General features: G+C 42.9%; 1 protein-coding gene across 4 annotated transcripts in view; it reads right to left on the bottom strand.

Moving 5' to 3' along the window:
* SETX (senataxin) overlaps positions 1-23,349 on the bottom strand; it is a 61,149-nt gene extending 37,800 nt beyond the window's left edge. For 2 of the 4 annotated variants that reach the window (XM_036262020.1, XM_036262017.1), the window contains exons 1-11: positions 23,252-23,349; positions 22,245-22,360; positions 16,131-16,196; positions 15,835-16,018; positions 12,471-12,684; positions 9,834-9,943; positions 7,762-7,981; positions 6,603-6,722; positions 5,972-6,143; positions 5,763-5,850; positions 453-4,595 (exon numbers count right to left, since the gene is read on the bottom strand). In XM_036262020.1, coding sequence (XP_036117913.1) covers positions 453-4,595; positions 5,763-5,850; positions 5,972-6,143; positions 6,603-6,722; positions 7,762-7,981; positions 9,834-9,943; positions 12,471-12,684; positions 15,835-16,018; positions 16,131-16,141 — 5,262 coding nt within the window. In that variant the 5' untranslated portion in view covers positions 16,142-16,196; positions 22,245-22,360; positions 23,252-23,349. Of the gene's footprint in view, positions 1-452; positions 4,596-5,762; positions 5,851-5,971; positions 6,144-6,602; positions 6,723-7,761; positions 7,982-9,833; positions 9,944-12,470; positions 12,685-15,834; positions 16,019-16,130; positions 16,197-19,289; positions 19,477-22,244; positions 22,361-23,251 lie in introns of those variants that run through there. The other 2 variants (XM_036262018.1, XM_036262019.1) reach the window with 2 other exon arrangements.
* Between the last annotated feature and the right edge of the window lie 2,892 nt (positions 23,350-26,241).

The following is a 26,241-nucleotide window of genomic DNA, read 5'->3' as shown; positions in this document are numbered from 1 at the left end:
AGCGCAGCTGCTATGAGTAAGAAACTGGGAAGACAGATGTGCTAAGAGGATTTACTGTTTTCTGTTGCTCAGTGTAAACTGCCCTTTGCCACCTCTTCACGAAAACTGGAGTAAAGGTCTACCTAACTTAAAACAACAAGCAGCAAGCAGATGGGAGACGAGCTTCTGTGAGAAGCTTCCCTTCCCTGTGCACTAGCGAACATCTCCTCCTGCGTTGGCTTGGCAGTACGCCTGAACTGGGCCTGTAGGCTCCAGAAGGGCAGAGGTGAGGAAAGCATCCCCTCTGTGCCACCAGCATCTCGAGCAGTGTGTGGCCGGATGTCTGTTCACCTGAAATCTAGAGGCTACAGCAACACGACAGCAATTGTTTTAACTGCACTCTGTCACTCAGCGGGGTTAAGAAAAGAGCAACTTCAAAGCCTGAATGGTACACAATTAAAATGCATACTTACAGTTTCAAAAGTATTCAATATCATCAAAGGGAAAAAAACATGAAAATAATCTCCACAATCTTGAAATCTGACAGGCACGGGTCTTGAGATGGCCTGACAAAGACTTGCTGGCGGCCCACACTTGTCAAAGCTCAAAAACATCTCAAATTTCCACTTCAAGACCTCTTTGATGAAGGTGTCAAAGACGGACTGTGATGACAAGAGAATGTTGACCGGAGAAGAGGAAAAAGGTCTGCAGTCACCAAATGGGAATTTGTAGGCTGGCCAGCTGGAATGATTTGGAGTTGGAGAATGAAGAACATTGCACAGACTCTTCAATTCACCCATTGGCTTCGGACACAACAGAGAGGCCGGCTGTGGTCCTTTCAAGACAGACTGTCCTCCACTTGACTTATTTTTTAGGCCTGGAAGTGCTGAGGTACTTTCCAAAGACTTGGAAAGATTAGCAGTTCGCGAAGTGCTGGTAAAAATCTTTGCCGTGGGTCTCCAAGGTTTAGGCGCAGAGAGAGGCCTGCCAGGTTTCCGGAAGACATCTCCATCGGCTGCTTTGGGTTTGGAGTGTTTCAAGCAGTATTCGCCCTGGGTTCGCACGATTTCGAAACAATCTTTGTACTTACATGTTGTGCTGCTCAGAGAGTCCAACTGAGGCCGATTCACAGCATCTTCTGCTCCCTGAACACGATCTTTCCTGTGGACGACTTCAATGAGTCTATCACTACCACTGTGCATTTGTGTACCCAAGTCCATGTCTTCAGGATCATGCTGTGTTAAAAAGATATCATCTTCTTCCATATCACTGTCAGAGTCGGGTTGTCCCTTTTTCGAAGTTGCCACCTCTACATGATGTCTGGTCAGGTCACTTCCACCTAACGGGTCCGCTGAAGTGGAGGCTGTCGTGTCACTTGCTGGCATCCTTCCGTTGAATACTGGGGAATTACACAGCTTCAGAAGACAAGCACCACCGGCTGCCTGAGAAACATGGTTTGCCTTCACGGGTTCTGGTTCAGGAGACACACACCTGCGTGACTGATTTCCACTGCTGTTAGCCACCACCTTGGTCGCCCCTTTACGGCTGCCATCTGACCTACTGCACTCCGGCGTGGCTCGGCTGGAATTCGGGGTTGCACGCAGTCCTGCTCGTCTGTCTGCACTTCCATAAGGCCCTGGTCTGTTTTGTTGAGATCTGGGTCTCGTCTGCCTTTGAAACTGAAGATCCTGACTCACAAGCAGTTTCTTGTCTTTCACAGGAAGAGTCTGAGGAGAAATCAGTTTAGTCTTTTTTGGGGTATCAATGGCGCCAACAGTTTTGCCATGGCGACGTAACTGACCTATAGAATCTAAAGATCGCTGTGACAACTCGAATGCACGGCGAGGAGCCTTTTTCAGACCAAGCTTCTCAACTGTGGACGTGGGCTCGGGACACTGGCGAAGTTTCCTTGGTGGCACCACGGCAGGTGCGGTCCTACAGCTCAGGTAACTTGCACTTTTATTCTGCCCTTTTTTGGTATCTGAGTGTGTTTTCTTAGGCGGTTTGGAAACAGGGAGTCTCCTCGTGGATTTGGAGTAAGTACAAGGCTTTGAAGAAGACTTCTTCGAGGAAACCAAAGTGGCTCTCTCAGCACTGGGACCCGGAGATGTCCGTATGTCTGTAATTTTAAAATTATTTTCAGTGAGCTCTCTCTCATCAAGCAGCTCAGACCGGTCCTCATTCCTGACAGAGGATGAAGAATCTTCAGCCATCGGTTTCTTAAATTGTTTTCTCTTAGGTTTCTTGGCTTGACGCTCACAAACCTCAACAGTACTACTACTTCGTGGCTCCACGAGGCCAGTGCCCTCTGTTCCATCTTTGGTCACTTCTTCAGACATAGGAGAGTCTGTATCGTAGCCCCAAATATTTGTGATAATAGCTATATGAGGCAGACATGAACTCTCTTCATCCCCTAGAACCGAATTCTTGTGGTCTGGTTTCTGATCGTGCCAAACTGAAAACACTTCCTGTTGGCTTTCAAACTCAAAAACCTGAGACTCATAGTCCTCCACCTGCAAGGTGGAATCTGTCTTTTCGTCACTCAGCGTACTGTCCACATCTGTGCTAGCTGTTGAAGTGCCCTGCTCCGGACATTCTTTCTCAATGAGCATCTTCTCTTGTTTAATGTGTTGCTCAAAACTCAGAACTCGCTCATCATCATCAGAATCTGAAATAATAATGACTTGTTCATAGCAGATTTCCTTGACATTATTTTGGTTGTCTCTGAAACTTCTTTTATTTTTTACTTTTCTTTGTAGATGGGATGGGCTTTTTTGAGTTGAATCTGATGGAAACTTAATGACACGGGCTTGAGCTATTAAAGATAATTTGTGGAGGTCTCTGTCTACCTGAGAATCTGTTAGGGTGTCCAACTGGGGGCTGATGCTGGGGGCCTGTTCTCTCAGGTCAGAAGAAACCTGGTCAGTGCCCTTGCTGATTTCCTTATCTCTAAATCCAGGCAAAGTGACAGGATCTTTAAAGGGATATGTTCTATGCATGAAAGTATTAATCCTTTCTGTAAATGAAACCAAATCTTTATTATCGACATGACTCAATTCCTGTATTTGACCATTTTCATGGGAAGAAAGGACATCTAACTCTTCATCCTTCAACTGTTTCTTTTTCAGCAAGAAACTGTTATGAGACTTTTGTCCTCCATTTTTATTATCCTGACCGTCAGTCGGATCTGAAGAGAGGTTGTGTGTGAAGCTCTCCCCTTTCTGATCTCCAGTATCTGTCCTCGAACAGACATTCTTGGTGTCGGAGACAGTCAGGTCTCCCTCTAAATCCACAGGGTTACTCACCACGGCACTTTTCCTGTGTTGCTTCATTATTCCATGGGATAACTTAGTACAGATTTCACTTTTTTGTGCCTTAGTTTTTTCTTCTGAAGCTTCTTTCTTTCGAGAGAAATCCTCTTTGGATGTGGACACCTTTGCCAGAGAATCAGTGTTAGACTCAGTTGACAAACATGTTGACGTAAGTCCTCCTTTGTCACACCCCCTTTCTGGATCACTTCTTGAAGTACAGCTCTGTGGTGTACAGGAGCAATTACCTTTCACAGACTTCTTCCTTGTACGTATTTTCACTTGATCTTTGGCTCTTTCAGTGGAGAGGTCTTTATCACTCTGCTTTGAGCATGACTCAGCTGAGAGATGGTCCTCTAGTTTCAAATCTGTTATGGAATTTTGCTCGCTGCCCTCTTCCACAGTATCACTTGCTTTGTTTAGTATACTGCTCTCTTGCACTTGACATACATCAGCTTTCATGGGTTCTTTAGAAAATGTTGGGCTGGAACTTTCCAGACAGTGGGCGTCTTTCTCACACGTCTTCCCTACTTGTTCACTTTCTTTATTACAAGAGGCTGGAAGGAGTTTACATGAAGGAGCCGGCTCCACCAAAGCAGTATATTGAGGTACTTTGATTCTTATGTTTCTAATAATTTGCTTCAAACAAGTTTGCAACTCGTGGGTTTCCTGACTAGTCAACTGCCACCCTAGAGACACATTCCCTCGCAGGAATAAGTTGAGCTTATCCCAGAACTGCTTACAAAGCGCCTGCTGCCCAAGGTGATGCCCTTCCTTGAGGAGACTTCTCACCAGCTGCACACAAGCGAGCTGCACGGAGTTGGCGGGCAGTGGATGCAGCGACAGAGAGGTTATCATTGCCGCTCCTTTGGGGCCACTGCCAGAAGACTTCTCGGAGCTCCGGGCAAACGCAGTGGTGGGAAGCTTGGCGCATTTCACAATGGCTTCTACCCACTGCTGGGAGCTAACCCACAGCAAATGCAAACATTTTTTACTTCTATGTAGTTCAATCACTGACACCAAAATTAGAAAGAAAAATTCAGTGACTTTGTCACACACGACCACTGTTTCGTTGAGAACATCTTTGACTTGGGAATGCAGGTGGTGAATGACCTCTACTATATAAGCCACACCCAGATCCTTAAGATCCATGAGGGATTGAACAAAAGGGATGAACCACAGAAACGTGCTGTTGTGAACACGCATGTCTTGACCAATATCTGACTGAAGCACACTGGCTAACGTTTCCATTTCTTCATACATGTTAGGACAATAATCTGGGCAAATGGCTGATCTCCACCCTGAATCCTAAAATGAAAGAAATACGGACATTCAGACAAACAAGCACCATTCATGAGAGGGTTAGCACACAAGCTGTAAACAAGAAAACATGTGGCTCACTTTCCTATTTTGGTCTACACATACATATAGCCCCAAGAAACTGAAAATCTGGTTCAGTTTGGAGGTGCAGGTTTCATGTAAGGCAGCAGTTCTCAACCTGTGGGTCGCAACCCCTGTGGAGGGTCAAATGACCCTTTCACAGGGGTCACCTAAGATGTAACAGTAGCAAAATTATAGTTATGAAGTAGCAACAAAAATAATTTTATGGCCCTGGCCGGCTTGGCTCAGTGGTTAGAGCGTCGGCCTGCAGTCCAGAGAGACCCAGGTTTGGTTCCCACTAAGGGCATGTGCTTCAGTTGCAGTTTGTCCCCGACCCTGGTTGGGTTGTGTGGGTGGCAGCCACTCTATATGTCCCTTTCACATTGACGTTTCTCTCTCCCTCCCTCCCTCCCACTCTATCTGAACAAAATATCAAAGTGTCCTCGAGCCCTGGCCGGTCTGGCTCAGCAGTTAGAGCGTCGGCCTGCGGTCCAGAGAGACTTGGGTTCGGCTCCTGCTAAGGGCACGTACCTCGGTTGCAGTTTGTCCCTGGCCCTGGTTGGGTCGTGTGGGTGGCAACCACTCAATATGTCCCTTTCACGTTGATGTTTCTCTCTCTCTCTCCCCCTCCCACTCTATCTGAACAAAATATCGAAAAATGTCCTCAGGTGAGGATTAAAAAAAAAAGTGTCCTCGGGTGAGGATAAAAAAATAGTAATTTTACGGTTGGGGGTCACCATAACATGAGGAACTGTATTAAAAGGTAGCGGCATTAGAAGGTTGAGAACCACTGATAAGGGGACATTAACAACACCTCCATGTACTCCGACCCTCTTTCCAGTAGTTTTGATAGCCCCCACCCCATAACCTTTCCACCCTTCCTAACTACAATTAAAAATGTATTTTCCAGTGTGCATGTTGTCATCCAAGTCCACCACTGCCATGCGCACCGCATCCGGCTCCACCAGAAAGCCTTTACACAGCAGCTGACTGCAAAGAGCCACACATCGTAGAATCAGAAATTCAACTATGTAAACGTGGTCTTACACTATAAAGACAATACAATGTCACCTAAATCCTCACAATGTGTGATACCTTTTTGGTCTTTTCAGGGTTGTAACTGTACACAATCTGGCTGCAGGTAACCATATCATCCAGACATGACTCCGGCTCTACCTTGGTCCTTAAACATTAAGAATAAATAGAAATTACAGAAATGAAGAAAAAAAGAAAACCCCTATTTTTCAGATACAACAGAGTGCCTTATAGATAACTCTGAAACCCTGGCACATCTGGGAGCTAACCTTACAGAGCTGCTCCGTATACGCTGGATCTCTCTGTTGTAGCTCGCGTTGTTGATGATGGTCTGAAAGGCCTCAATGGGATCAATAAGTTGACCCCAGACCTTAGATCCCAGGCGATCTAGAATGACCATGAAACAGTGTAATGCTGGCCAGAAAGGATCTTCACTCTCATCTGAAACACAATGGAATTATTGCCAAATTACAGAACAATTAGAAAAGATACTAAAATACATAAAGAATTAAGCATTCTTTACCTGGATAGCAACAAAAACTAAAAACGAAGCAAGTAACTGAAAGTAAAGCACTGCCAATTTTAACTACGTTGTCATTAGAAATGTATCCCCCCAGATTCATCCAAGTCCACCAAGTTTTAATTCTACCACTAACTGGGTGTTTAAACATGAAAAAGGAAGTTGACTTCCCTGGCCATCCATCTCTTCTTTTATGAAAATAAGGTGCTGAATTAAACTCTAAAGGTCCCTTCCAATTTAGAATTCTGAATCTGTGACCCAAACCATAAAATGTTTTCTTTGCTCCACACCATACAGCCAAGTCTTGTAGTGACACCAGTATTTTAAAAGTACACCATCCTCACAGTACTCAAAAGCATTTAGCAAATCAAGTGTATTACCCTCTGACTGCCTCTCCATGATGTGAAGTATTGACTGCATGAAATCGTTCTGTTTGTCTGAGCCCAGCAGCAGCGAATCCATGGCGCGCTCCTCAAGAATGGTCAGCAACATGCAGATACCTGTAAGATTTACAGTTTTCTTGCATCGATTAAATAACACCATCCTAATGCTTCCTCTGATTTAGTTGGCAAAAGAATAACAAAGCGGAAAGATAGAGCAAAACAAATTCCAGTTCCTCAAATATTTAGCTCTGAAATTTTCATATATAATTGCTCCTAAGTAACAGGACTTCAGACTGATTTGGGGGAAAAAGGGGAACATGGGTACAAACTTGGTTAGAAAATAATTTCTAAGATGACTACCACTCAATCTGTATTTCATCAAATCTAAGACAGCTTCAATTTTAAGATCACTATATTTCAAGTACCAACCTCCCCCAAGTATGACCCATGATTGTAAGACTTCACATCAATGAAGTAATGGGGAACTATTTTGAGTCAGTGTAGAACTTGTTTAAAACCAAAGCTAATATCTCTTTCTACTGGGAAATATTTTACAGATGGGAAAAGAGGCATTAAGCCTCTTTGTAAAATAGATCATACACTACTGAAGTCAACTCTATCAATATTTTTTTACATCTAATATTGCTTCAAATAAAATATCTATTTGCTACACTTGAAAACGTACCTCTTGCCCTGGCCGGTTTGGCTCAGCGGTTAGAGCGTCGGCCTGCGGTCCTGAGAAACCCGGGTTCGGTTCCCGCTAAGGGCACGTACCTTGGTTGCAGTTTGTCCCCGGCCGGTTGGGTCGTGTGGGTGGCAGCCACTCGACGTGTCCCTTTCACGTCGATGTTTCTCTCTCTCTCTCTCTCCCTCCCACACTCTATCTGAACAAAAAATAGAAAAAATGTCCTCGGGTGAGGATAAAAAAAAAAACAACGTACCTCTTACATAGGTGGTTTCTAGGATAAATATTTAAAAACAAGATGTGTAATGGTTATGTGTGGTTATGTCAAATTAATGACAAAAGAATTGGGAACTATGAAATCCTGTAATTAGCAATGTTGATAAGATTACCAAAAGAGATCACTTCCTTTGTAGGACATTCATCAGAACTACAGGAAAATACTAATGATATCGATGTAGTGACAATACTTACCTAACCAATAGTTTTTGTAGTTGGTAGTATCATACATGTGTGAGGGTAGGATGATCAGTTTACCCTTCTCAAGGACAGAAGAAGTATAAATGTCTGGATTTTCTAAAAGCCCCAACTCAATGACTTTAAAAAGGCAAGTCAAAACCTCCTGTAAGTCATAATAATCATCTCTGTCCACTTTTCCCAAGCCTTTTGCAGTCAGGATAGCCCAACGCCGAACCTAAAAGCATAACACAGTTGTTACTTCATTCAACAAACAATTGTCTACATACAGCAAAAACATAGTTAAGAAAATAGGATTCCCGCCCTGGCTGGTTTGGCTCAGCGGTTAGAGCGTCCGCCTGCGGTCCGGAGAGACCCGGGTTTGGTTCCCGCTAAGGGCACATACCTCGGTTGCAGTTTGTCCCCGGCCCTGGTTGGTTGTGCGGGTGGCAGCCACTCGATGTGTCCCTTTCACATCGATGTTTCCCTCTCTCTCTCTTCCTCTCTCTCCCTCCCACTCTATCTGTACAAAAAATGGAAAAATGTCCTCGGGTGAGGATAAAAAAAAAAAAAGAAAGAAAATAGGATTCCCTATAGATTTTAAAAAACACAAGCTACTAGGGTCCTGGCCTCACAGCTCAGTTGGTTAGCGCATTGTCTCGATATGCCAAGGTTGTGGGTTTGCTCTCTGGTCAGGGCACATAAAAAAAAAAATCAACCAATGAATACATAAATAAGTGGAACAACAAATAGATGTTTCTCTATCCCTTCTTCTCTCTCTAAAATCAATTTAAAAAAACAAAAGACAAAAAAAAATTTTTTTAAGACACGATACTGACGCAATGTATGAACCTTATTTGATCCTGATTTGAATAAACTAACCCTAATAAAGCATTTACCAGGTCCTCATTTCCATTCATTTAAACACTGGTTAGAAATGACATTAAAAATCATTATTTTAGGTGTGGGGAGGGTGTTTTGTTTTTTTACCGAAGCCAGTCAAGATGTTGGACTAGGTAAGTGCCGTGCTTGCCTCCTCCCACGACCACATCAAAACTGCCACTGAATTATAGAACTATCACCTTGAGAACCCTTGAAGACCAGCCAAACAGAACCCCTATAACTAAGGATGTAAAGATGAAGCCATGTTGAGACTGCGAAAATAAATAAGCAGAAAGTCCCTACCTTTTAGAGACATGTTCTGACGCATCTCATGGATAAAATGCTCTGGCGTCTCAGGTTTGCTCTAACTCGTCCCAAGGGGGGTCAACATCAACCATGTACTGAGAACTGATGCAGCTCAGTGATGGATACATAGGGGTTCACTATACCATTCTACTATTGTATGTTTGTCATTTTCCATAATAGAACATTTTTTAAAAGGAAGAAAACAATGAAAAGAGGAACCTCAAAAGAAACACCTACGCACTAAGCGCAATGCCAGGGTTCAGTGCCTGGTGCTGCCCTCGGCACCTTTCCTGCCCAGTACTCTGGTGACCTCACACTCCTCTTCATTTCTAGCACCTGAAAACGGGATTTCCTCCATCCCTTCTCCCGCTTACACTTACTTTATTTATTGTTAATCCTCACCTAAGGATATTTTTCCATTAATTTTTTTTTTTTCAGACAGAATGGGAGGAAGGGAGAGAAAGAAAGACAACTGGCTGCTTCCCACTCAGGGTCAGGGATTGAACTAGCAACCGACATAGGTGCCTTTGACCGGGAATCGAACCCGCAACCCTTTTGCCAGGGGAAGACGCTCTAACCACTGAGCAAACTAGCCAGGGCCCCACCCACACTGTAAAAAAAATCTCATCTACTGGCAAAATAATTTTTTCAAACACTGTAACTAGTATTTCCATGTGTCTGGAGTGGGGCAGGCAGACAAGGAAGCGAGAGAGAACAGTCCTTCAATGGTTCAGGTCAACACAGTAAAAGACGTTCAGATTATTACAATTTGTCTTCTAAGCTGAAGCAGAACCTACCAGAAGTGTTCTGACAAACATTTCAACAAATACGTGTCAGAACTTCTATTACTGCCACCTACGCATGCAAACATAGCGTGTGCTTCCGTCGCCTGACACACTCACCATTTCATTGGGATGGACCAAAAACAAATAGATCCCAGGCTGTTTCTCAAACACCTGAAAGGAGCAATTCGCTTGTTCCATCCGACACAGCGCTTCAACACATAACTCATCTAAACAGACAAAATAAGGGAGTAAACATAAGACATGCATTTTATCAATTTATTGAGCCCCTAAAGCTGGCTCCTTCAGTTGTTTCGTGAGTGAATGAAAACTCGTTCCTTGTAAATGTAGGCGCATTATGTACCTACCTGAAAGACTAACTGATCACAGTGTGGTTTTGATGAATTATTCTGACTAGTATATACATCTCTTTATTTTTTTACTCTTGACATAATTATCTACATATGTATCTTCTTAGAAGTATAGTTACACGTCCAACTCCATTAGTATTTTACATTTGATTCATGTGGATTTTATTGGTACTGGAGTGATAAAGTCAGCTTCCCCTCACCTCCAACCCCCCCCCCACACACACACACACATACACACACACTGGCTATTTTATCTTGCTCTTGTTTACTGAAGAATCCATTTTTCCCACGGGTTTGAAATGCTACCAACATCAAACACTAAATTCCCCAAATAGACCTGCCTTATTTCTGGACACTACACTGCTCCCCTGTGTAAGCATGGTTCTAACTCCTGTTGCTTTATGGAATTTTCATCATTACTCTTGCCAGAGTGTTCTCAATAGACTTGTACATTTACCTATGAGATGAATCTTCTTCAGTTTGTTAAGCTAACATTGTTAGTGGTAGTGGTTGGCTTTGGGGAGGAGGGAATGATGACTTGAACCACATGAGGGGAGTTCCTGGGGTACTGATACTGTTTCTTTATCTGAGTGGTGGCCACAAAAGTTGTGGAAAAAAACACCAAGCTTATTACTTTTCTGGACATAATATTCTTTTCTTTTTTAATTTATTGATTTGAGAGAGACATTGATTTGTTGTTCCACTTGTTTATGCCTTCAGTGGTTGATTCACATATGTGCCCTGACCAGGGATCAAACCCAAAACCTGGGGAAGGTATCAGAAGGACGCTCTAACCAACTGAGCCACCAGCCAGGGCCTAGACATAGTATTCTTTAAAATATGTTTTTATTGATTTTTTTTTTTTTTAGAGAGAGAGGGAAAGATAGAAATATCGATGTGAGAGAGAAACACCAATTAGCTGCCTCCTGCACGCCCCCCTACTAGGGATCAAGCCCACAATCCGGGCATGTGCCCTGACCGGGAATCGAACTGGGACTTCTCAGTCCATGGAACAACACTCAACCACTGAGCCACACTGGTGGAGCATAGATATAGTATTCTTTTTTTTTTCCTTTATTGAGTTTTAGAGAGAGAGAGAAACAAAGAGGGAGAGAGAGAGATAAAAGCATCGAGAGAGAACGTCGATTGGCCACCTTCTGCATACCCCTGATTAGGGACCTGGTTCACAACCTGGGCATGTGCCCTGACCAGGAATTGAATTGGGACCTCTCAGTCCATGAGATGACGATCAATCCACTGAGCCACACTGGTGGGGCATGGACATAGCATTCTTTAATAAATATTTGAAAAATAACTTATTAGAATTTTTAAATCTTTCTTAAATGCATTTAGATTTCATCAGATTTTTTGATCAACTTTCTAGTTTACTGAAAATACAGAGGATAGAGATGTAAGTTAAATAACATTGCAAGAAAGCAATGAGAAAAATTCAAAATGTGCCTTATTCAGTGTAACTCTATGGTCTCAACAAGTCACTTAGGGAAAAAAAGAACCACACCAATAAAAGGTATGTGCGCATACATGTACAAATACACTCTTTTAGATGAAAAGAGATGTCAGAAAGGGAAATCAAATGTAATGTATAATCCCGACTGGACTCTAATTTAAACAAACCAGCCAAAAAACATATTTTGTGACTACTGGGAAAATGTAAATATGGACTAGATATTAAATGCCTTAAAGGTGTAATTTTGTTAGATTTGACAAATCAAGAAAATGTCTTTACTTTTAAGAGATTCATACTAAGAAATGCAAACATTTCTTAGTATGAATCTCTTAAAGGACCAAAATCTAGGCAGCCATAACATGCTACTCTATAGTAATTAATGAAAATTACTGTAGCCCAGTGGTTCCCAGACAGGGACAACTCTGACTCTCCCCAGCCCTGCCCCCAACTTCTAAGGGGCATTTGGCACTATCTGGAGACATTTTTAATTCTGGTTTTCACAACGGGTTGGGGGAGAGCTGGTTACTACACCATCTAGCTGATGGAGCCCAAGGGTACTAGTACACATCCCACAGCACACAGGACAGTCCCCACAAGACTAATCCAGTCTAGATGTCAGTGGTGCTGAGGCTAAGACAAACACAAGAATGACAATGGACTGGAGAGATGAATAAAATATATACTAAAGCAAATATAGCAAGATGTTAGCAACTGTGGAATCTATGTGGTATGTCTGTGGTGTTCACTGCATAATTTACTTTCTTTATATTTGGAAAATTTGATAACAAAATGTTGAGAAAAGTATTACCAGGTATCATAATTATATGTTTAACGAACAGATTTTCATATAGATAAACCTAAATTCTTACAATTGTTAAAATAAAACTGATATAACCTGTAGAACACCATGATACTCACTAACACGCTCATGTAATAGCAGATAAGGATATTTCAGGATTTCAAGAAGAGGAACTCGAAGCTTATTTTCAAAGTCTTGGCCAGTGAAGTCAAACAGTTGTGCCTCTCCATTGTTGTCTACTATATATAATTCATCATCATCTTCTTCGATTTCTGCCCTCATGGATTTTTCAAAGTGATTTATGAGACGTAAGGTTTCTAATTCCCATAAAACCTACAGTAAAAGAAAAATGGGCAGTGTGCTTTATATCTTGTTATCACAAAATAAATTGGATGAGATGATCTTTCTAAAAGCCTTTTCCTAAGCATAAAGACTCAGAAATTTAAAGTACCAGACATCACAGATTTATTTGAAGAAGACAGTCACTAACCATGGCCACATTTATGATACATGAATACGAATGCAGTAAACCCTTCATTTGCGGACATCGTTTTAATGGACTTCACATTTAACAGACAAAAATTTCCAGTCCATGTCTTATGTGAAAATTAACACCGTGTTAATTTTTAAATGCTTTTAACCAATATTTGCTTATAATTAAATTATTATTATTTTTGTTGCTAATCCTCACCCAAGGATATTTTTTCCACTGATTTTTAGAGAGAGTGGAAGGGAGGAAGAAAGGGGGTGGGGGAGAGAGAGGAAGAAAGAGAGAAGAACATTGATGTGAGAGACATACATCGACTGGTTGCCTCCCACACACACCCTGACTAACTGGGGCCAGGGATCAAACCTGCAACCCAGGTCCGTCACCTTGACCAGGAACCAAACCTATGACCCTTCAGTTCATGGGCCAACGCTCTAACCATTGCGCAAGACCAGCCAGGGCTGCTTATAATTAAATTAACAGGGTTTTTTTTTTTGTTGTTATTATTAAGTCACTGTTATTTTTAACAAATTTTAGCAAATAGGCCATATGTTAGAAAAAACACACTGTAGTGATTTGCCTACATAAATATTACATATCTACAACTACCGTCTACATAATTAAATCCAAGACTCACTGCTCATAAACAACGTTCTTTGAATGATTAGCACATGATCACACCGGATCTTGAGTGGTAATTGGTTCTGTTGTCACATGGCGTGACTCCCTGCAGCAGTTTTTTTTTAATCTTTATTGTTGAAGGTATTACATGTCGCCTTTCTTTCCCACTGATCCCCTCCTCCCCTGCCTTCACCAACCATTGTCTGTGTCCACTGGTTGTGCATAGATTTATTCTGAGCAGTTGTTTTTTTTTATTCTTACCTGAGGACATTTTTCCATTTTTTGTTCAGATGGAGAGAGAGGAAGAGAAAGAGAGAGAGAAACATCGATATGAAAGAAACACATCGAGTGGCTGCCACCCGCACAACCCAACCAGGGCCGGGGACAAACTGCAACCGAGGTACGTGCCCTTAGCGAGAACCGAACCCGGGTCTCTCTGAACCGCAGGCCAACGCTCTAACTGCTGAGCCAAACTGGCCAGGGCCATTCTGAGCAGTTTTAACACGTGCAGGCCAATGTTCCAATGTGTACTAAGCCACACCCTCACCCTGTGCATTTGTTTATTCTCAGTGACTGGTGAATGCACGCACTTACTAGACCTATTCAATAAAGACTTAAAATTACTGCAATACATAAAGGAAACTTTTCTGTGAAATTAAACTTTTCAAACATACTTAATTTTAACTACACAAACGTGTCTACATAAGTGAAAACGGGCAAACTAATCTGTCTATTTTTTATCATATGCATTTGGAAAACCTACTTTATTATATAACGGACTTTCAGCTTTAACGGACACACCTCCTCGCCCGAACTAGTCCGTTCTATCGAGGTTTTCCTGTACACGGAGTATGACAGGGTTAAACATTGCCCGTGCAGAGTTTCACTATCAATATCTCAACATCCCAAACAACTCTACTTAAAAAGAAGTGACAAGTTGAAGTTTCTCTGTCAAAAGCAAGAGCTAGGCCTCTGTCTTCCCTTCTGTGTTCCAGCCATAATTACCCACTTAAAACATCAGCTTTAGCACAGAGACACTGCTTGGCTTCACAACTGGAAGACTTTGTAAATGCAAAAGTTTTCTGAACAGATTTACAACTAATCATCCCCTCTTCCTTTCTATATATTTCTATGGTCCACATTCTATTTTTCATCACATAAATGTAATAAACCAAATATTCAAAGCTACATATTTAAAATTATGTTTTACTTTGGTTATTCTGACTAGAAAATATGCTTGCCCTAGAGGTTTCTACCATTTACCTATTTAAAAATGAAAAGAGGGGAAATTTTTTTTTTTTAAATAGCCCAAGCGGCCCTGGCCGGTTTGGCTCAGCGGTTAGAGCATCAACCTGCGGTCCAGAGAGACTCGGGTTCAGTTCCTGCTAAGGGCACGTACCTTGGTTGCAGTTTGTCCCTGGCCCTGATTGGGTTGTGTGGGTGGCAGCCACTCGATGTGTCCCTTTCATGTCGATGTTTCTCTCTCTCTCTCTCTCTTCCTCTCTCTCCCTTCTACTCTATCTGAACAAAAAAAAATGGAAAAATGTCCTTGGGTGAGGATAAAAAAAATAGCCCAAGCACCTGGCCAGTGTGGCTCAGTGGATTGAACATCGTCCCATGGACTGACAGGTCCAGGTTCGATTCCCAGTCAGGGCACATTCCCGGGTTATGGACCCAATTCCCAGTGTGGGGCATGCAGGAGGCGGCCAATTGATGATCTCTCTCTTTGATGTTTCTATCTCTCTCTCCCTCTCCCTTCCTCTCTCTCTAAAAATCAATAAAGAGCCCTGGCCAGTTTTGTTCAGCGGGTAGAGTGTTGGCCCACGGACCGGAGAGTCCCAGGTTCAGTTCCCACTAAGGGCATGTACCTCGGTTTCGGTTTGCCCCTGGCCCCGGTTGAGGTCGTGTGGGTGGCAACCAGTCGATGTGTCTCTCTCACGTCGATGTTTCTCTCTCTTCCCCTTTCTCTCCCTCCTGCTCTATGTGAAGATAATGCCCCCCAAAAAATGTCCTCAGGTGAAGATACAAAAAAAAAAAAATCAATAAAGAAAAAATAGCCCAAGCCATTCAGTCACATGAATTCATAACACTGCCAAATATACTGACATAAAAACATGAACCAAACTGCTGATATATCACTTCATTTCATAAAATTGTTTGGTATCAAAATGACTTAAAGTGAGAGGTCATAAAATTCTGGTTTAAGTTTCAATTCAGTTCCATCCATCAATGACCACTGACTCAGGTAATGAATTAGGTATTAGAGGTATGTAAAGTTTAAAGCATCAGTTCCCTGACTACTTCCAAAAGAGTTCAAATTTATTCACTTCCTAGTTATCAAGCTCCAAAATATATCCCCCGCTGATGTAACTTACCTCATGCAAGAACGGCAGCTCATCCCTGGCTCTGTGGTACTCAGTCACACACTCCAGGCAGTAGCAGAGGTCTTCATCTGCTGTTTGGAAGTCACTGGGCTGGGTCCTGGAGGCATAGCACTGCAGGAACTCGATGGTGGAAACGCCACCTGGCGTACACCAACAACATGTGCTCATTCTGTACCTATATCCAGAAAAGAAAACAAAGGCTAAAGAAAAATAAAATACTTCGGGCTTGTTCTGTGCGAAGAATGGGTACACTTCCACTAACAACCATCCTGAACTGAAAAACATACCTCCACCACATCCAGAACAACCTGCTGGCCAGCTGTCAATCACTGACTAAACTCAAGTCCTCAAAACTTTGACACATGGAAAATACAATAAAATGAAAGCACTTTGTTAGTTATAAACATCATAAGGTAGTACAGTTGTGCTATATAAAAAGCTCAAAACTATGTAATATTGATACAAAATATACTGAGACACAGAACTATCCGTGTTTCCAAAGTATAGATTTTGGAGTCTTCTACTGATGCACTGAAGCTAAGAGAAAAGCTCAAGGAACCTTTTACATTCCCAAAGCCATGTTTGGGAAATCCCTGGAAACATGAAAATCCATTAACACTAATCCATACCAAAACAAAAACTTACATAGAAAAGGATTTTCTCTCGTTTACAAAGTATATATACACATGAATTTGCCATAGTGAACTGCTGTCCATAACTCACTGCTTATTGATACACTGTAATAGACAAATGTTAATATATGGCTACTGAGTTTGATGCTTAGTTTTTCTACTGTCTCCAACTTCTTGTTTTCATAATACCATCAGAGCCTTGACCATCCAAGCTCAAATGAAAAGGTTAAGATTAAATACTTTTCCAAATCCTAGCAGTCTGAAGGACAGCAAAGTAGCAAGACTATACTAGGAAATCCCAAGAACCAAATGTGTCAACAATTTGAATGAATACCTATGAGGCAGGTTTATCAGAACTGCAAATGACATGAAACTGAGATTAGCAAATAGGATGAAAGCCAAAATCCAGAGAGATCTCTAATTCTAATGAGGTATAATAAAAATAAGCTAAGACCTAACATTTTTATCCCTAACTAAATGCATTTAAAAGCAAACAGGATAGCCCTGGCTGGTTTGGCTCAGCAGCTGGATCACTGGCCTGAAGACCAGAGAGTCCCGGGTATGGTTCCTGCTAGGGGCATGTACAAAAAAAACAAACAAACAAAAAAAAGCAAACAGGATAGCCTGGACAGTATGGTTCAGTGATTGAGCGTCGACCCATGCACCAAGAGGTCACTGGTTCGATTCCCAGTCAGGGCACATGCCCAGGTTGTAGGCCCAATCCCCAGTTGGGGACATGCAGGAGGTGGCCAATTGATGTTTTCTCTCATCAATGTTTCCATCTCTCTCTCTCCCTAAAATCAATAAAGGGAAAAAAAATTTTTTTAAATAAATAAAAGCAAACAGGATACTCATTGCCAGTAAGCAAGGTACTGCAGCTAAATAAAAAGCAAATGTATGCATTAAAATAAATAAACAAATGAGAGAGAGAAGGGAGGAGGAGGCAGAGAAGGATCGGGGCAGGGAAAATATATCTTATAGTGCCAGAAAGTACTCAAAATACAAAAAGATTAAGTCATGGCAACGGGACACAGGAGCCAACCTGAAAGAGCGCTCAATGGCCAAAGCTCAAACATTTTGAACAAAATAAATGTAATATTGGATTATAACCCACAGTATAAAGTAAATACACACGAATCCATGCTGGTATAAATGAATGATTGAATGAATAAACAAATGTGGGGGAAGGGACAAATCTTCCTTATAGAAGAATTCCAAATAATATATTGATACTCCCCATTCCAGGAGGTGGCGCTCAATCACACACCCCTTCTTGAGTGTGGGCCAAAGAAGAGAGTAATGGAAAAGCAGTAAATTTACAGTGGAGACACCTGGCAAACACAACCTTAATCAAATGAGCAAGGTGAACATCACCTGTGTAAGTCATGTTTCTAACCTGACACAATGTGACAAGGAAACAACTTCAATCTGAAGTATGCTTCTCCAAAACCCACGATGCCCCAGTCTATTCATGAGAAAAACATCAGATAAACTCAAAGTACCATCTAAACAGCTACCAGTCAGTCTGAAACAAGAAAACCACACCCAAAGGGAGGCAAAGCAAGCACTCTTTTATACAAAACTAATGACTGATTGGGAATTGGTCCAGGAAATTATCCAACAAACCTCATCTTGAGAAACTTGACCTCAAGTCTCCAGTGAATATAAAATACCAGCCTAATGGGGAAAAAAATGTTATAAATCCAACTAAGTTCACTTCATAAACTAGATGAACTTAACCCACACCTCCTCATCAGGGGTAAAATCATCCCGAGAGAGATGAAATTGGTTTGCCCTACTCTTTTTATGTATAAAGCACACATATACGTACACTACATAGATATACACCACATTACTAGTGTTGAAATTTCACAGGAAAGAAATGTCTAAAATGTTTCCTTTCAGGAAGGGAGGGGGAAGGAACAAATAAAGGTTAAGAAACATGAATTGAATATATGGATTCAGAAACTTGGCAGTGTGAGGGTCCTGAATGGTATCACCCTAAAATTCAGAGTGCATAATCACTGCTAATGATCTTGACAGAAATGATAGTTTACTGCTGAGGCTTTTGTGGCATAATGCCAGTTCTTTAAAATAAAACTGATAAAAACAAGTCCTTACTTTCTTCTTACACCCACAATTAAAGACAAGCACAAATGCATACATATACTCAAATACATATATTTGTCTTACAAATTCATTTTTTAAATTTATTAAATATTAACTGTGGCCCTGCCCGGATTTGCTCTGCAGTTAGAGCGTCAGCCCACAGACCAATGAGCTGTGGGTTCGATTCCAGTGAAGGGCACACGTACCCCAGTTGCGGTTCATCCCCGGCCCTGGTCAGGGTCTTGTGGGAGGCAACCAGTTGATATGTCCTCTCATGTTGATGTTTCTCTCCCTTTCCCTCTCTCTCTCTCTTTCCCTCCCTCCCACTCTATCTGAAGATAAATAATAAAAAAAAAAGATCCTCGGGTGAGGATTAAAATAATTCTATATATATATATATATTAATTGTGTATTTTCTTCATGCTCCTATGAAGAATTTAGGGCAGTTTTCAATATTAAAGTACTTCATATAGAAAAGGACATTTTTAAAAGAGATTTAAAAAGAGAGAGCAATCCAAACTTATTTAAAAGATATTTAATTTTACTAAGCCCTAAATTGGGAGCTTCCTGAAAAGCAGAGCAACAAGGTAACACGATGAGGTCCACAGTCCTCATCTGAAAAACAAAAGCAGCATGCTAGCTCGGCTGAGAGTCCTGCCCTTTCCTACACTGATTCTAACGCAACTCCGTTCCAGTAATGCTTACCTGGCACAAGGGTGCTGCAGACTAGGGACTACGAAGTAACACAGTGAATAGCATTAGTTTTTTTCAGAATATAAAATTCTTCTATTCCAAGCAGAGTTTCTTGTACCAGAAAGGCCAGTCACAACACCAGGAAGTGAAGAGGCTGCAGAAGCTATTGTTTCTGGTGATCTAACTCAATGTGGGGAGTGAACTCAGATTTAAGAATAGAAAGTGAAACTTACAGATTTCTCAAACACCAATTATTTCTAGCATGATTTAGCAGGGAAAAGGTTGCAGTCAATTAAAATTTCGAAAAAATTAAGGGACTGAAGTAAAATAATAACTTTGTTACAACATGTTAACAAAGTAATTAGTATAGAAACCTTGCATTAAGAGAATTAGGAAGTCTGCTTTTTATTTCACTCCCTCAGAGCTAGGCTATTTCCACACTCAAAGCCGGACTAAACTGTCTCCAAGTAGATGGAAGTTACGCCCATGTAACAGATAAGCACCATGGAATTGACAATATACAGAGAAACATGTTTGTGATTCCTCTCAAATGGCCAAAATATGTATGATTATGTCCCCAAATCTAAAATCACCACTGGCCTGATAGCTAAACCCTGCAAATTCTGAATAGGGTATATTGTAATTTTCTTTTTAAGGGAAAATCACAGCAGATGACTATGAATCCTATTAAGTTTTCGCCCAACTCAGTTTTATTAATTTCACCAGATTTTAACTGCTTAGAACTATTACTGAAGCCAAGATGGTGGGGGTCCAGGGAATCCTCAAGCTGCAGGACAGAAATAAGAACCACTCCCCAAGCATCAAAAGGAGCTGATTTTATATTTTCTACCTTGTATAAGGGAGCTGATGTGTCAATAAGACAGGATGCTTCACCAGAAGGATAGCTGTAACTTTCTATACACTTTCCCTGGGGATATCATTTCTCAGTATTAGCTAGCCAGAAACTTCAAGTAACAATCACTTTCTTCTATCTTTCCCAGCTCAACTTCTAGAAAAAATCACCTATATTCACTTCTTTAGCTCCTCTGTACTCTGGTCTCTACCCTCACTGAATGCCTTCACAGAAGTCCTTCATAATCTCTGCATTACCAAATCAGGTAGGTTCTTGATGCCTCTAAACATATGAAAATGCTGCCATGGGATGGGGGAGGTGGAAGAGGGCAAAGCAGAGATAAATGGGGACGAAAAGAGACTTGACTTAGGTGGTAAACACATGATGCAGTGTGCAGATGACATGTTACTGAGTTGCACACTTGAAACTTATATAGTTTTATTAACAAATGTCACCCCAATAAATTCAATAAAAAAAAACTTTAAAAAAGAAAAAGGCCCTGGCCGGTTTTCTCAGTGGTTAGAGCGTTGGCTCATGAACCAAAGAGTCTCGGGTTCGAATCCCAGTAAAGGGCACATATCTTGGTTTCAGGTCTAATACCAAGCCCCAGTAGGGTTCATGTGGGAGGCAACCAATCGGTGTGTCTCTTTCACATCAATGTTTCTCTCTTTCTCCCTTCCACCCCTCCCTCCTTTCCACTCTACATAGAAAAGTTAATGGAATAATTTCCTCAGGTGAGAATTAACAAAAGAAAAAGAATGTGATGAATAAAATGTTACTAATGCAGATTAAATTTTTAAATGTGCAAAAAAAAAAAAGAGAGAGCGAGAGAAAGAAAAAAAGAAAACACTGGTCATGTATTCCTTAGGTAAGACAACAGCATTCTCCTCTCAGTTTCTCTACTCAATCTCCTTCATAAGCACCTCTTCCTTTGTGACTGCAAATATCAGTTTCCAAAGACTGTCCTCAGGACTCTAACCTCTTCATTTAATATCTTCTTTCTGGATGACCTAATTCAAACCACTGCTTCAAAACTCTACCTATTTTGAGGTTTCTCAAAGACTGAGAATATATATAGAACTCTAAATGCAGTGCTTAACTACATTTCAGATACTCAATAAATGAGAGCCTAGCCTAGAAGTCCACAAAGATATAGTCAATATCCCCGTGCACAGTGAATCTCTACTCATCTGACAGGCACCTCAAACAGAAAAGAACAAAGTCCTTCCCTTAAATACGTTATTTTCTATATTCATGGCATTATGACCCCTTTAGTTTTCAAACCAGTAACCTGGAAATTACTCTATTACATCTGTTACATCTGTACTTGACTCTCAGTAAGACTGCCACTGCCTTAGTTTAACACATTCTCATTTGTCTGGATTATAGAAAAAGCCTAAATGGGATTCTTCTGCCTCCTGTTCCGCCAAAATGCTGCCAAAGGGTAAAGAAAAAAGCTGGACTTTGAAAGCACAAATGACTCCTCCACAGTCTTGGGATCAACTTCAAATGTCTGAGCTCAGTACATAAGGCCCTGCCTGATCTGGCTTCAGCACCATCTCTTACCACTCCCCTCACTTGCTCTCCAAAAAGTGCTTCATGGTGTTTGGCATTCCTTGCCTTTATGGAAGCTCATCCATCTGCCTTGAGCACCCACCCTCTGCCTGGTTCTTGACTCTGAAAGTGCATCAAAAACTCACCAAAGAGACTCGAAGAAAACAAACAAGGTAGAAGATGAGATAATACAGATAAAATTCAGATTCCATTTTTAAAAAGAACTCCACTAGTGATTGTGGTAAAAAAAAAAAAAAAAAAAAAAAAAAGCCAGATTTGAGAACTACCCATGTGCAACCAACCCATCCCTGAGTGTCATCACATCTGGGGCTTATCTGACCCATCTTCTCCCTTCCGGTCTGTCTTTAATAACCTTCTCCATTATCTCAGGACTTTTATGGTTTTATCACTGCACTTCCATGTTGGGTTGAGTTGTTATTCTCAGCAATTTTAAATCTGTAGGGCAAGGATCTGTTCTGTACAATCCCTTTTAGTCCAGCTTGGTACAAAGTAAGTGACTGAAAAAAAATGTCTTAAATGTTTGCTTAAAAAATAATTACCTGGGCTAATGGCTTACAGAGACGTGATCTTCTCAGTTGAGATTCCTGGGCTTATTTGTAAACGGGTGAGAATCTGCATTCATACATACCCAGACTCTGGCCCCAAAAGGACATTTCTGAAAAAAGATAAAAAGAAACAAACTGGTAACACAGTTTTTATACTCTGTCTTATTCTGAGTTTCACAACAGATGTTACTGTTTAATGAAAACACTCATGGTCACAGAGATCAGACAACTTGCCTGTGGGCGCACAAGTACAGTAGTGAAGAAATGACAATTTCCATTCTGACTCTACAGGTTATACTCATTCCGTTGGGGCTGGCCCCACTCAGGAACAGCTAGGCACTAGGGTAAAACTTCCCCAAATGAGCAAATGCAGGTTTGATCAGCCCTAGGATCATCAGTAACTAACTCATCTGTCACTTTAAACGTCAAACTCTTCCTTCTAAGTAAGTGCAGGGTTCTTTTCCCTTCAAGCCTTGTGTTTGGTGCCGTCTGGGCCGTGCCAGCCTTTCGCACATCGAAAGTGGGGTGGGCAAAGCTCCTGTGGCTGGCTGTCAGCGCCCCATCACCTTCAGGTGGAGTGGGAGGGACTCAGGTGGCCATTCGGGAGAGGCGCACTCTCCAAAGGGCGAGACCCCGGAGCGGGGGAAAGGCAGGGGCATCGAGAGGACCAAGACTTCCTCCCAACCCACCCGCGAGGGCACTACACAAGGCCCAGACCGAAAGTTGCTCACACGACACCGCACTGTAGACAACAGGAAGGGAGAAGGGGTCCCAGCGCCCGGGACCCCGAGGTGCAGGAGGCAGCAGGGGACGACCCACCAGACACTAAGGGGGTGCTCCCGCCTGTGCCTCCCTGACCCTCCACAGCGCCCCGGAGCTCGCGCCGCCCCTCCCCCACCCGCCCGGACCTCACGCGCCGCGACAGTTATTCCACGCGGCCCCGCGCGCAGCAGCCGCGCACGCGCCCACCGGTGCGACCTCGAGCCCGCCCCTGTCCTCACCCAGCGTGGCCTCGCGCCGGCCGCCAGCCCCCCTCCATGCCTCTGCTCAACAGTGTGCCGAGGGCGGAAGTGGAGGTCCGCACCCCGCTAGCCAACCCCCGGGCGCCGCGAGCGACGGTCCTGCCCCTGCGCGCCGTGGGCTGTCCGCAAGCCCCGCCTCAGCCGTCACTTTGTTTTGGGGCGCCGAGGGGCGGGGCGTGGGAAGAGATGCGCCTGAGCTCCGCGAGGAGGCCGGAACACTTGGCGCTGGCGTCACTTCCGGTCTGCCGGGCCGACCAATCAGGAGCGTCCGCGCGGTTGGGGGCGGAGCTCGTTGCCGAGGAGTGAACGCGGCCCTGCCCAAGAGTCCCTCCCGGTGGGGACGCACCCCGCCTCCTGCCCCCAGGTGGCTTAGGCGCTTACCTTTCTGCCTTTTCCGCTGTCCTTTTCTGTTTCCAGCGCCTCAGACGTTTCCAGGAGGGTGCGTGACGAACTGCGAAGGAACTTTTTTCTTTTTTAGGTTTCCTTTAAAGACATAAATCAACCTGTAATTGGAGGACAAGGTATACTTTGGATTCCAGGAAAGGGATACATTAAGTATTGCGACCTGGGGGAATACATATATGTTGTATCCAGGAAAGGGATACATTAAGTATTGCGATCTGGGGGAATACATATATGTTGTTTCCAGGAAAGGGATACATTAAGTATTGCGATCTGGGGGAATACATATATGTTGGGGGAATACATGTATGTTGTATTCCAGGAAAGGGATACATTAAGTATTGCAATCTGGGGGAATACATATATGTTGTATCCAGGAAAGGGATACATTAAGTATTGCGATCTGGGGGAATACATATATGTTGGGGGAATACATGTATGTTGTATTCCAGGAAAGGGATACATTAAGTATTGCGACCTGGGGGAATACAACAAAGTATTGCGATCTGGGGGAATACATATATGTTGGGGGAATACATATATGTTGTATTCCAGGAAAGGGATACATTAAGTATTGCGATCTGGGGGAATACATATATGTTGGGGGAATACATGTATGTTGTATTCCAGGAAAGGGATACATTAAGTATTGCGATCTGGAGGAATACATATATGTTGGGGGAATACATGTATGTTGTATTCCAGGAAAGGGATACATTAAGTATTGCGATCTGGGGGAATACATATATGTTGGGGGAATACATATATGTTGTATTCCAGGAAAGGGATACATTAAGTATTGCGATCTGGGGGAATACATATATGTTGGGGGAATACATGTATGTTGTATTCCAGGAAAGGGATACATTAAGTATTGCGATCTGGGGGAATACATATATGTTGGGGGAATACATATATGTTGTATTCCAGGAAAGGGATACATTAAGTATTGCGACCTGGGGGAATACATATATGTTGGGGAATACATATATGTTGTGTTCCAAAAAAGGGATACATTAAGTATTGCGATCTGGGGGAATACAGATACTTTGGATTCCAGGAAAGGGATACATTAAGTATTGTAAAGAAAAACAATACAGAGTATCCCAGTTCAAACCACCACCCGAAAGCCTACCCCTTTTTTCTTTTCTATAATTTTTTTTTCTTTTCTATAATTTTTTTTTCTTTATTGATTTTAGAGACAGAAGGAGGGAGAGGGAGAAATAGAAACATCAATGAGAGAGAACATCCACTGACCGTGGCGGGCATGCCCCACCTAGGGATTTGGCCCACAACCTAGTCTTGGGCCCTGACCAGGAGTCCAACAGGGAACCTCTTGGTGCAGGGGTGGAAGCTCAGTCACTGAGCCACACCCGCCGGGCCTTTTTTATTTTTTTTTATTTTTATTTTTTAACACCTACTCCTGACTTGGGTGATGAGGAACCACCACTAGCTTTTACTCTAGTAGAGAAGGCAGAAAAAACCCCACGATAATTACTAACGCTGATCAGCGCTGCAAAGGAAAGAGGCCGAGAAGGGCCCGACCCAGCAGCGCGGCCGGAGCGGTCTTGCCCGGGAGAACCCTAACCGAAGACTGAGAAGGAGCACGCCAAGCCCGCAGGAGGGCCCCCGGGGCAGCTTCCGGTGAGGGGCGTGGCTTGTGCCGACGCCCGGTGACCGTTATGCTAATTTGCCAAAGTGGCCGTTGGCGTTGGGGCACGTGGGCGAAAAACCGTTATTCCCCTGGCTTCTAGATCTTTCTACCCTGGGAACTAGTTTGGCCGCATTCAGTGGAAGTGTTCCAATGAGACAGGCTGCACGCCCGTTTCCAACGGGACCGCGCTACCCATCGGACATGCATCCATCCATCCCTTCGTAAAATAATCTCTATAGACATATTTTTATGGAGTACTTTGAAAACTACAGACAGACCTGTATTTTGGATGGCTATGGAAGAGAATCTTTAAAAGAAGGAGAAGGTGCACAGAATTGCCCGAATTTCTAGGGCCGGGCACTCCCGTGTCCGGTGGCAGAATTTGTCGCCTACGTTACTGCAGGGGGTGGGGAAGAACATTACTAAACGCCACCAGCTCACCGCGGAGGGACCAGCGCGATGGCCAGCCTTGGGCACCGAACCCGGGGGCTTGGGCCAGGGACACATCCAGCTGTTCTAACTCCAACATCAGAGGGGGGCGGTGACATTTTGGGTTGAAGAAATCGTTTAATGTCGAACGATGTACTGGGGCCCGGCCGGTGTGGCTCAGGGGTTGAGAGCGACCCTGCACCAAGAGGACGCCGGTTCCATCCCCAGTCAGGGCCCAGGCCCAGGTTGTGGGGCGACCCCCGCGGGGGGCGTGCAGGGGGCGGCCAGTCCATGTTCTCTCTCATCCATGTTTCTCTCTCTCCCCCTCTCCCTCGAATCAATAAAGAAAAACAAAACAAGGTATCTGAGCCCATTAAAGGCAAAAAGTGCCTCGGTCCCACTCCAGCCATAACTTGGGCTTGCCTCTGAGCTCTGTGGGCCTTGGCCTTGTACCACGTTTGTTTTTAATCTGCAAGCAATATAT

This window comes from Molossus molossus, unplaced genomic scaffold, assembly GCF_014108415.1.
Source record: "Molossus molossus isolate mMolMol1 unplaced genomic scaffold, mMolMol1.p scaffold_m16_p_14, whole genome shotgun sequence".
NCBI classification, from domain to species: domain Eukaryota; kingdom Metazoa; phylum Chordata; class Mammalia; order Chiroptera; family Molossidae; genus Molossus; species Molossus molossus.
This window is presented reverse-complemented; position numbering and strand designations above follow the sequence as displayed.